This window comes from Myotis myotis, unplaced genomic scaffold, assembly GCF_014108235.1.
Source record: "Myotis myotis isolate mMyoMyo1 unplaced genomic scaffold, mMyoMyo1.p scaffold_m19_p_1, whole genome shotgun sequence".
NCBI classification, from domain to species: domain Eukaryota; kingdom Metazoa; phylum Chordata; class Mammalia; order Chiroptera; family Vespertilionidae; genus Myotis; species Myotis myotis.
In genome coordinates, this window is record NW_023416313.1 from 190,956,675 (window position 1) to 190,968,455 (window position 11,781).

The window sequence follows — 11,781 nt, forward strand, 5'->3', positions numbered from 1 at the left end:
CACAAAAATTCTAAATGCAACAATAAGAAATAATACAATTTAAAAATGGGCCAAAGACAGACACTTCACCAAGAAGATAGACAGATGGCAAGTAAGTATGTGAAAAGATGGTCTACATCATATGTCATCAGGGAATTGTAGATTAAAACATACCACTACATGCCTATTAGAATGCAAAAATTCAAAAACACTGGTAATACCAAGTCCTGGTGAGAATGTGGAAGAACAACTCTTACTGCTAGTGGAATGCAAAAAGCACATCAATTTGAAAGGCAGTGTGGCTATATTTTTTTACAAAACTAAACATACTCTTAGAATATGATCCAGCAATCATGATCCTTAGTATATATATTGAAATGAGTTGAAAACGTGTGTCTACACAAAAACCTACACACAGATGTTTACAGCAGCTTTATTCATAGTTACCAAAACTTGGAAGCAACCAAGATGTCCCTTCAGTAAGTGAATGAAAAAACTGGTACATCTAGACAACAGGATATTACCACTAAGAGAAATAAACTATTAAGTCAAGAGAAGACATGAAGGGACTTAAACACATATTACTAAGTGAAAGACGCCAATCTGAAAAGACTCCATACAACATTCTGGAAAAGGCAAAGTTATGGTTACGGTATAAAGGTCAGGGGTTGGGAGAGGGAGAGATTGGATAGATGTAGCAGAGTAAAACTTCTGCACAATGTTATTCTGATGGGTATATGTAATTATACCTTGGTCAAAATCTATATATATAAAAGGCTAATATGCAAAGTGTCTCCTCAGGAGCTTGACCCGGAGTTTGATCACTCGCTATGATGTGCACTGACCATCATGGGGCAGTGCAGAATGAAGAAAGGCCCTGGCCGGGGAAGGAAGGTCCCAGCCAGCGGCCGGAAGGCATAGGCTGGCAGCCGGAAGGTCCCGATTGGCCCTGATCGCTGGCCAGGCCTAGGGACCCTAGCTGTGCACGAATTTCGTGCACCAGGTCTCTAGTCATATATTTGCATAACATCGAGTGAACCCTAATGGCCCTAGCCAGTTTGGCTCAGTGGATAGAGTGTCGACCAAAGGGTCCCAGGTTCAATTCTGGTCAAGGGCATGTATCTTGGATTCAGGCTCCTCCTGACTTGGGCCCTGGTCCTGGCCGGGGCTCCTGTAGGAGGCAACCAATTGTGGTTCTCTCATATCGATGTTTCTCTCTGTCTTTCCCTCTCTTCTACTCTCCCTAAAAATCAATGGAAAAATATCCTTGGGTGAAGATTTTTTTAAAAAATGTGAACCCTAATGTAAATTATAGACTTTGGGTGATAATGATGTGTCAGTGCAGTTTCATTGATTGCAAGAAATGTGCCACTCTGTGATGTTGGTAGTAGGGGAGGGTGTGTGTGTGGGATCGGTATATGGGGGCCCTCCATACTTTCTACTGCACCTAAAACTTCTCTAAAAGAATAAAGACTTTTAAAAAGGTGTTCACTATTAGCCTTTAGGAAAATACAAGATAAAACCACAGTGAGAATCCTGTATGCCTACTGAAATGCTAAAATTGAGAAGGTTGACCATACCAAATGTTGGCAACAATATGGAGGAACTGGAACTCTCATATGATGTTGGTAGTAATGCAAAATGGTTTAATCATTTTGGAAAGATGATTGACAATTTCTTTAAAAACTAAATACTCCTACCATATGATGCAGCCATTTCACCTTTAGGAGTTGAGAATGGAAAATATTTTATCCTTATAAGGACTTGTATACAAATAGTTATAACAGCTTTATTTGTAATAGCAAAACATGAAACAATGTCCCTCAACAGATGAATGGTTAAATACATTGTAGTATGTCCATAAAATGAAATGCTACTTACCAATAAAAATGTACTACTGATAAAACAATATGGATGGCTCTCAAAATGATTATGCTGAATGAAAGAAGCCAGACAAAAGAGTACATATTGTGTGGTTCCATTTATACAATAATCTAGGAAGTACAAACTAATCTATATTGACAGAAAGTAGGGGATGGTGGAGGAGGTGAGGAAGAGTGGAAGAAGGGACTAAAAAGGGGCCTAAACAATTCTGGGGGTGATGGATATGAATACTATCTTAATTGTGGGAATGGTTTTAGGGATGTATACATATGTCAAAATGTATCAAATTGTACACTTTAAAAATGTACAATTTATTGTATATTAGTTATATTCCAATAAAGCTGTTTAAAAGAAAGAGCTATTATCCAGCTTAGAACTATGCTTTGGAGACAATTATTAATGCTTTCTTAATTTGAAAAATGACCAAAGCTTTTTAGAAATTCTGATCACCAAATTAGCAAGAGTGGTGTCTATGTTTGAGAAGAAAAATACATACCATAGAAACTTGCCTTAAAATTTTTCAGTTACTTTCCCACATGGTCTCTGTGGCAATTTCAGTTTGAGTAATCTATTTTTAATCGCTGTAATAATTCCCTGAACACCCACCTTGCTTCAGTTTCCCTGGCCCCATCCCTCTCCATGTACCATAGAGATTAAGTATGAGTTCGTTGGAAATAATGGATGGGAAGGGGCAAAAAGGCAATAGAGTGGTTTTATTAGAAGATAAGACCAGTCAGCCTAGAAAAATATCCTTTGGAACCAGGCTAAATCCATCACTAAGATTCTGAACCCAAAACTCCAAGATCACCAGTAACACTGGATTCCAATGCTGTCCTCTGTTTTTGTGTTTACAATCAGGTTTTGACAATAGCTCGAGTTCCCAACTATAAGACCGAGTCATCATAGGAAGAAAAAACATATAGCAGTCAAGAAAACAATTATATGCAACTCACATCTGCTAACTCAAACTGTGAGGGCCTGGGCTGCTTCTCAACCCCAACTGTAGTCACGGCAGTGATGAGCACCTTGCGATGCACACTCGAGCAATATCATTAAATCGTAAGGAGCAGCTGAATAACCAAACAAAAAAGATGAACTATTTCATTTTTTAGGTCCTTACATAGCTTATACCTTTCCCTTTGGCTTAGTTTAAATTCAAAACTCTGATATTTGGGGCAAGGCCTTACCTTCTTTCCGCTGTGTCTGCTGAATAAGGCAAATATTAGGAAGAAAAGCATAGCAAGGATGATGGTTCTCTGAGTTGGGTTTGCTATAGGAGCTTTAGCTGTCAGGGTCAGTCAGCTCAGCAAATTAACGGGTTTTTTTGTTTGTTTTTCTAGGCTAAATGTTTTTGCTTCAAAATTCCTTTCTTCCAGTTTTTGAGCTAAGGTGGCTGGGTACTTTGGGCTGCTGGGTCCTTTCAGGTGACAAGGGAGACCAGGTTGGGGAGTACGCTAGTGCTCAGGAGCTCCCGGAGCAGTTCTGGAGATGACGACCAAAGTTTTGCATCAACTTAAATTTGCAGGTGAGGGAACACAGTCCTAAAGTGGATCCAGTTCCCCAGCTAACCAGATTGCTGACATAATGTGATTTGCCTGATTGGGTATCATCGTAGGCACAGGGGCAGGGGTGGGGTGTGTTGGGTAAATGGGGTTCAGAATTTGGTGTAACAGACCTAGGTTTGAACAGAGCTCTGTTGCTGGGTGGCGGTGAGATCTCCCCCCCAGGTCCTCTGGGACCCTTGGCCTCCTCCTGTCCGCCAGCAGCGGTGGTGCGAGGCTTCGACCTGTGGCCCTGAGCCCTGGAAGCCCGGAGGCCGGTATGGGCGCCGCGCCGACGCCCCCTGCCGGCCGGCCGGGCTCCCCGCGCTCGCTGGCCCGCGCCCAACGCTCCGCTCGTGGGACGCCCGCGGCCGGATGCCCTGCATCCGCACCCTCTTTGGCCTCCTGGCGGCCCTGGCGTCCTGTGGCGCCGTCGCCTTCCTGGGCTACTGCGTTTACTTCGACTGGAAGCGGCGTGGCGACCCCGCCTTCAAGCGCCGCCTGCGGGACAGTGAGTGCGACGGCGGCGGGGGCGTGGCCCGGGCGGCCGGGCGGGCCCGCGGGGGCGAGGGGGGGCCGGGCTGCCGCCGCTATGGAGGGGCCCGCGCGGCGCACACCGGAGTCGGGGTGACTCCGTTCAGCACGTGCCACGTTGTCTTTGCAGAAAGAAGAGCCCAGCCCCCAAAGGCTGATGGACCCGGCGCCCAGGTGAAGAGCTTTGGCGACGCCCGGGGGGCGTTGTAGTGAGTAACCTCCCCGCAGTGCAGGCCCGGCTCTGATCGGGGTCTTGGCTGGTTCCTGAGCTGGCACTTCCGAGCCCACGTGGAGTTCAGGCTTAGTTTTTATTGTCGCTTACAAAAGAAAAAGAAGGAAGAACTATTTGGGGTTATGGAAAGGCAGTTATACAGTAAACGTTGTAGGAACAATTGCTTCAAACAATTTCTTTTAAGTATGTTTTTATTTCAGAGAGGAAGGGAGAGGGAGAGAGGACTAGAAACATCAGTGATGCGAGAATCATTGATGGGCTGCTTCCTGCACGCCCCCTACTGGGGATGGAGTCCACAACCCAGGCATGTGCCCTTGACTGGAATCAAACCGTGACCTCTTGGTTCATAGGTGGATGCTCAACCTCTGAGCCAGGCCAGCCTGGTGCTCACTCTACCTTTAAAGACCAGCCCTGGGCATGGTTCCAATGATGTGGCATCCTGTGACCCTGGTCACCTTCATACACCAGGCTGCAGCAAACCACAGCAACCTTCCAACACCAGGCGCTGCCAACTCCCCACCAGGCTGTTTCCCAATCAACAAGCAATGTTAATACCGAGGCAAGGGAATAGTTTGGCAACATACACAGTAATCTTTGTTATAGTTAATTATAGTAAGATGTCTGATATGTGTACTTAGTAAGCCAAGTAAAATATGGATGAGTTATTACAAGCATCTCAGCCTAATTTGGATATGCCATGTATTTTTTCCCTTTTTTTAAATTTTATTTTATTGCTGACAGTATTACAGATGTCTCCCCTTTACCCCCCACCACCCAGCCCCTCGTGTATTTTTTTTTATGGCCTGAAATAGTAATTCCATTTTAAGAAATTGGTTTAAATAGTATAAAGAATAACTGCATTTGTCATACTTTGGATTTAGAAACTAGGTTTAAGAAGTGCATTTTAAAATAAAAACTAAATAATTTTGATTAGTAAGCACATCCCTCAGATTCATTACTCATTGTTAAATATTTTGTGAATCGTAGCAGTGGGATCCAGCAAGGAATGAAAAGTTGCAGGAACTTTTTCTGCACGAAGTACAAGTGGGAGAGCTTTGGCTATCTAGAGGTAAGAGCATAAACATTCTTTTGTAAGCAGTTCTTTATGATAATTTGTTCATTTATTGATCAGTATATGTATGTTAAGTAACTTAACTAGCTAGCTGTGTTAGTCAATGTGCTTCAGTTTAAAGAGAAACTGTCCCAGCATTGTCACTCCATCCCACTTGCCAGCTCCAATGTGTTATAGTTAGTGTTCCAGGTTACGTTGCAGTCTTGGAAGTGCCGATGGAGAAGCAAAGCCAAATGCTAGAACACCTCATCTATCATCAGGTAAAAATTTAAGTAAATGAATTTTCCAAATGGTTACTTGTGTGAACCAAAACTTAAAAAAAGTTTTTAACTGCTTTATAAACATTTTCCTGCCTTCTTATAAAATACTTATTTTTTAGGGTAAAGTCATTATGATTATCCATTCTTGTCCTGTCTAATGTAGTGATGCCTGTATGGAATACTTTGCTTTTAATATCCATGAGCTATCTTTTGAAATATAATTTATCCCCACCCAATTCCAGATTTGAGAGAAAACACAATATTGTCAGGTAAATTGATGGTAGATAATATCAGTATCGTATAAAATATCTATATATATAAAAGCCTAAGCAACCAAATGACCTGATAGTTGACTGGTTGCTATGACAAGCACTGACCACCAGGAGGCAGGCGCTCAATGCAGGAGCTGCCCCCTGGTGGTCAGTGCACTCCCACAGTGAGGGAGTGCCGCTCAGCTGACCAATGGGCGCCAGATGGAGGGCTCATGGACTGACTGGGCATGAGCCTGCAGCAGGCGCATCAGGGCTAGGATGAGCAGGGGCGGCAGGCAGGAGCAGCAGGCAGTCCAACATCCCCGAGGGGTCCCAGATTGCGAGAGGGCACAGGTCAGGCTGAGGCACCCCAGTGGTGCACCGGGCCTCTAGTTGTATATATAATGATCATGTTTTTACTCTGGTGTTGAACCCTGAAAAGAAAAATATTTTTTTGTGCCTTATCTAAGGGAAAAATGATGATGCTCAATAAACAAGCATTGCACCCATTTATATGTCATTTTTTTCAAGTGTTAGCAATTCCCCTCCATATCACAGTACCTGTATCTGTTTTTGCTTCTTTTGTCTTTTTTGAAAAGATTTTGTTTTTCAACCTGTATTTATGAGGATAGCATCCTCTAGGATTTATAAAGAGAAAGAGGAAGTCAAGACCCTGGACAATTCAGAGCAATACTAAAGATTTTAACTTTAATCGGTGGCTTAAGAACATGGTAAAGGTTTTGAGAAATTAAAAAAAAATATTGCGGCCACTTAAAATCATTGCACATTAATCATAGTTTAAAATTTCAGTATTTTATTCAGTACTAATTTGTAGATAGGTTTATAAATGAACTAAAAATATCTGTTAAATATGAATGACAAAATGAATAATTAGAACTGACAATGGTAGAAGCAGGAGTGATTTTATACAAAGTAATGAAGTGTAAGTTTTAAGGACCTTCATTTGCATGGGCCTCTTTGAAGGTGCTGGGAAGGGTCCTACCAATTTTGTATTCAAAATTTTATATTTTCTTTTTTAATCCTCACTCGAGGATATTTTTCCATTGATTTTTAGAGAGAGTGGAAGAGGGAAAAACAGAGAAACATTGATGTGAGAGAAACACATCAATTTGTTGCCTCCTGCACGTGCTCTGACCAGGGCCCCGGCTGGGGAGGAGCCTGCAACCTGGAATCAAACCCGGGACCCTTTGGTCTGCTGATGCTCTACCCACTGAGGCAACCTGGCCAGGGCAAATTTTTTTAATTTTCTTAAACAGGGTCCCCAAAATTATATAAACTAGGGGCTTCATAAAATCTGGATTAATCCCTAGATATGGATACTCCCTCAATAAAGGGGCAATTAAAATAGAGCTTTTCAGCTTTAATATTTTTCAATTGGGATAATATAAAATAAATATGGAGAGGAAAATTCTGAATATTAAGCCAAAAGAAAAAAACAATTATTTTTTACATTTTATTTTTATTCACTATGTTTAAGAGCTATCATGTATTAATTTAGACTGAGATGAATGTTAGATATTAAATTGATTAAAACAATAATTGCAAACTTGTGTATTTAAATTTTTCCCTCTCAAAGGTAATAGCATTAATTCTGTGAACCCCTAAATTGGTTAATTAGCTCTTTAAGGGTTATGTACTTTTACTGTATTTTACTTTTAAAGCAGTTCTCAATCTTGATTGCTTATTCTTTAAATCCATCAAACCCCAAGCCAATTAAATCAGAATCTCTGGGGGTGGTACCCAAGCATCAGTATTTGTTAAACCTCCTGGTTATTATTTTTTTAAAATATATTTTATTGATTTTTTACAGAGAGAAATAGAGAGTTAGAAACATCGATCAGCTGCCTCCTGCACACCTCCTACTGGGGATGTGCCCACAACCAAGGTACATGCCCTTGACTGGAATCGAACCTGGGACCCTTCAGTCCGCAGGCCAACACTCTATCCACTGAGCCAAACCAGTTAGGGCAAACCTCTTGGTTATTACAATATAAATCCAACACTGAGAACTAGTATTGTAATGCGATACCTTTCACCCAGTTTTCTGTAATCTTTTTCAATTATTTCCACTCCCCTCTGTACCAACCCTAATTTTCATGACTTTGTTGTCAGGTAGTCTAGTTCTATAGCCATCTCAATTGTGGTTATGTCTGTTTGGGACCATAGAACCAATGATTTGATTGAATTTAGTGGTTGACTTAACTGATCATATTGTTTTTGTGTCACATTAGCTCCATCAACTTAATATCAGGCACTATTGTATCCTTTTTTTAAAAAAGCTCAATACATTAAAAACATTTAGACTTAAGGTATTTTCATAAAGCTGTAATTGTATTAATTTAAAATAAACCATACAGCAAAGTACTTCATTTAAGAAATAGCTTCTTTATTGATTTTAGAGAAAAAAACACATTAATTTTTTGTTCCATTTATTTATGTATTCATTGGTTGATTCTTGTATGTACCCTGACCCGGGATTGAACCCACAACCTTGGTGTATTGGGACAATGCTCTGCCCAACTGAGCTACCCAGCCAGGAACAAGAAATAGCTTCTTCAGATGCCTAAGAGAAGTTACAAAAAACCCAGCAATGAGGATTTCTTAAATTGAAAATGTAAAATTAGGTGTCTATAGACACAAAATCTTAAATCCTAAAATCTACATATTGATAAGGCTTCCTTTGTCTATGTCATATCTTTCTCATATATATGTATTTTTTGGTGTGTGTGTATGTGTGCCTAAAAATATTTCTATTGACTTTTTAGAGAGGGAGAAACACTGATGTAAGAGCAGATCATCGATTGGCTGCCTTCTGCATGCCCCCTTACCAGGGATTGAGCCCACAACCTGGGCAAGTGCCCTGACTGGGAATCAAACCAGCAACCTTTCCCATACACAGGATGATGCCCACTGAGCCACACCAGCCAGGGCATATTTTAAACTTAATATACATCTTTGGGGAGCATTTTTTTCCTGTCCATTATGCACTTTTCATACAACCATGTAGTTCAACCAAGAAATGGAAAATTCATTTCCATTAATAAGAATCTAATATATTTAACTACAGACTATATTTTATTTCCTAACTAGTTATATATTAATTGTCAAAATTTCAACTTGTATCCTATATAATAAAAGCTAATATGCAAATTGACTTAACTGTGGAATGACCAGTCGCTATGATGCCCACTGATCACCAGGGGGCAGACGCTCAATGCAGGAGCTTCCCCCTGGCGGTCAGTGCGCTCCCACAGGGTGAGCTCTGCTCAGCCACAAGCCAGGCAGTGCAGCGGTGGTGGCGGGAGCCTCTCCTGTCTCCAAGGCAGTGCTAAGGATGTCTGACTGCTGGGGGAACGGGCATAAGCCATCAGTCAGAAATCCCCTGAGGGCTCCCAGACTGCGGGAGGGTGCAGGCCAGGCTGAGGGAGACCCCCCACCACCCCCTTGCCGAGTGCACAGGGCCTCTAGTTATTACATAACACCAGAAGAGAGGCAGCATACTGTAGTCTCAAGGTTCGGAAAAAGGTTCTGTTACTAATTCTGGCATTAATTAGCTTTGAAACCTTAAATCATTTCACTGATCTTTGCCTCAGTTCCCCAAAACAAGGAAGTGAGACTGAGTCCATGTTCTAACTTAAAGTCTGATTTCTACTCTTCACAAATTTTCATCCTTACTTTATAGCCAATCATCCTAAACTCAATTTAAAACTTTAGAGATGAAAGTTCTTAAATCTCTTAATTTCTTCCCCTGAATATGTAATTCATTACACTAAATCTTGTTTTAAAAATGCTCCCCAAAGATTTTTTTAAATTATCATTTAGCCAGAAAAACATGTTTTATCTACAATTTCATCAGCCACACATGTAAAGATAACAGAACACAACCTTTAAAAAAAAACTCAATACCTACCTCTTACAGGTATTCATATTTCAGCTTGACCTCAGTGAATCTGGCAGGTCAACATTTCCTCTCACATTTATATCCTTTATGAGGCTTGTTTGCATAGCCTTTATCTTTTTAAAAATGTTTTTATTGATTTTAGAGAGAAAGGGGGAGACAAACATCAATGAAAAACATTGATTGGCTGCCTCCAGCACACCCCCTACTGGGGATCGAGCTAACAACCTGGGCATGTGCCCTGACTGGGAATCAACTTTCGACCTTGTGGTGCATGGGATGACACACAAGCAACTGAGCCACACTGACCAGGGCAGCCTTTTAAAGGCTTTTAAAGTTTTAATAGTTGGTGCTTTCTTGGTAATTTGTATAATGTATACTTTGAAGAACATTATTATTTTGCTCTGAATTTATCAATTTGTTTCAGGAGAGCACAGAATGGGGGTTGAACATCTCAGCAATGCCCTTTCAATGTGTGGGCAACCACGGGAACTTCTGAAGGTTTTTAAACACACACTCCCTCCCAAGGTATTTGAGATGCTGTTACATAAAATTCCCCTGATTTGCCAGGTGAGCACTTATTTATCTTTGTGAAATGGGCAGAATAAACAAATTGGGCTTGGATACATAGAAATAGCAAAGTAGATGTGTGACTGGCCCAAAGTTTTAAATGAGTAAAATCTGAATTTTTTATTGCCTTTCTTGCCTTAAGGTGAAACAAGCCAATTCTTTCATGTTCCTTTGACTATAATGTATTGTATATTTTGTTGAGAATTGTTTCAGCATTTCAGTTTTAAAGATAGCATTGTTAACATTTTGTCTTTGTACTGTCAAAGATACCACAGTTATTGACCTACTGTACTGTCAAGGGAGGCCTTTAAGTTAAACGGTAATTGTTATTTAAATGTCCTAGTGCAGTGGTTCTCAACCTTGGCTGCACATTAGAATCACCTGGGAATCTTTTTAAAATCCTGATTTCTGGGCTTCATCCTCTGGAAATTCTGTTTCTTTGTTATGGGGTGAGGCCACAACATTAGTAACAAAGAAACAGAATTTCTGGAGGATGAGGCCCAGAAATCAGGATTTTAAAAAGATTCCCAGGTGATTCAATGTGCAGCCAAGGTTGCGAACCACTGTCCTAGTGGCTTAATAATTAGATGTAACATAGAAAACAGTAAATTATCAAAGCAGAACACTTCTACTTTCCATTAGTATGACAAAACATAGATATCACGTTGGTAAGTTTAAACATATAGGCTAATGAGTGTTTTCTGAAGCATAACTTGATAATGATATCAAATGAAATCCTTTCAAAAGCTAATTATTAATAGGTATTAGTCCACTTACATTTACCAAACTACTTGATATGCTTATGGATCAACTAGAATTTCCTAAAAATGCTTGAATTTTAGGACTCATTTAGCCATAAGACACTACTTTTAACTTTGGTTCACTTTTTATTACACTGATCACATGGCTGAGAATACACTATGTATTGTTGGTCTGACTCAGAATCATTCGCGTTAGACTCAGCTTCTGAACAAAACACATTCCACTAGACTCGCAGTGGTTCTCAACCTTCCTAATGCTGCGACCCTTTAACACAGTTCCTCATGTTGTGGTGACCCCCAACCATAAAATTATTTTCATTGTTACTTCGTAACTGTAATTTTGCTACTGTTATGAATCGTAATGTAAATATCTGATATGCAGGATGTATTTTCAGGGGTCGCGACCCACAGGTTGAGAACCGCTGCTAGAGCCTAACAGTAAACTCAAATATTCCCAAGCTAGTCTCAGATGGGTTGTTTCCTGAAAATATATGGAAATGTAGCTAGAATAAGAATGTGTAATGCTCTCCCTGACACAGGAGAGGCAAGAAAAGGATTGTGCATTGAAATTATTAGTAACTATTTTATGTATTTACCAGCAATTTGAGGCAGACATGAATGAACAGGAATACTTGGAAGATGATCCTGATTGAAAAAACACTTCAACGTATCCACAGTCCAGTCAGAATACTATATTATGATATAGCATAAACAACTGTGCAGTGATATTTCCATTTATTTAACTTTTAGAAATAAAAATTTTTTCTATCTCATTCAT

The 11,781-nt window shown here is 40.4% G+C and overlaps 2 protein-coding genes across 2 annotated transcripts in view; both read left to right on the plus strand.

The window, feature by feature from the left end:
* The first annotated feature begins 3,485 nt into the window (after positions 1-3,485).
* Positions 3,486-11,776, plus strand: TOMM20L (translocase of outer mitochondrial membrane 20 like). Its single transcript, XM_036308792.1, has 5 exons — positions 3,486-3,915; positions 4,069-4,112; positions 5,158-5,239; positions 10,100-10,242; positions 11,603-11,776. The coding sequence occupies exons 1-5, from the start codon at positions 3,780-3,782 to the stop codon at positions 11,654-11,656; spliced, it is 459 nt and encodes a 152-aa protein (XP_036164685.1). The 5' UTR covers positions 3,486-3,779; the 3' UTR covers positions 11,657-11,776.
* Positions 10,159-11,781, plus strand: part of KIAA0586 (KIAA0586 ortholog) — a 122,554-nt gene continuing 120,931 nt past the window's right edge. Inside the window, exon 1 of the mRNA XM_036308741.1 lies at positions 10,159-10,242. The gene's annotated coding sequence lies outside the window, so the exon portion shown is untranslated. The remainder of the gene's footprint in view (positions 10,243-11,781) is intronic.

What these genes read in the sequence shown, in the direction of transcription:
- TOMM20L (XM_036308792.1), top strand. Translation starts at nt 3,780, where the DNA reads ATGCCCTGCATCCGCACCCTCTTTGGCCTCCTGGCGGCCCTGGCGTCC. An exon ending in CAAGCGCCGCCTGCGGGACA is followed by an intron (nt 3,916 to 4,068) that starts GTGAGTGCGACG and finishes TTGTCTTTGCAG; the next exon opens with AAAGAAGAGCCCAGCCCCCA. An exon ending in AGAGCTTTGGCTATCTAGAG is followed by an intron (nt 5,240 to 10,099) that starts GTAAGAGCATAA and finishes AATTTGTTTCAG; the next exon opens with GAGAGCACAGAATGGGGGTT.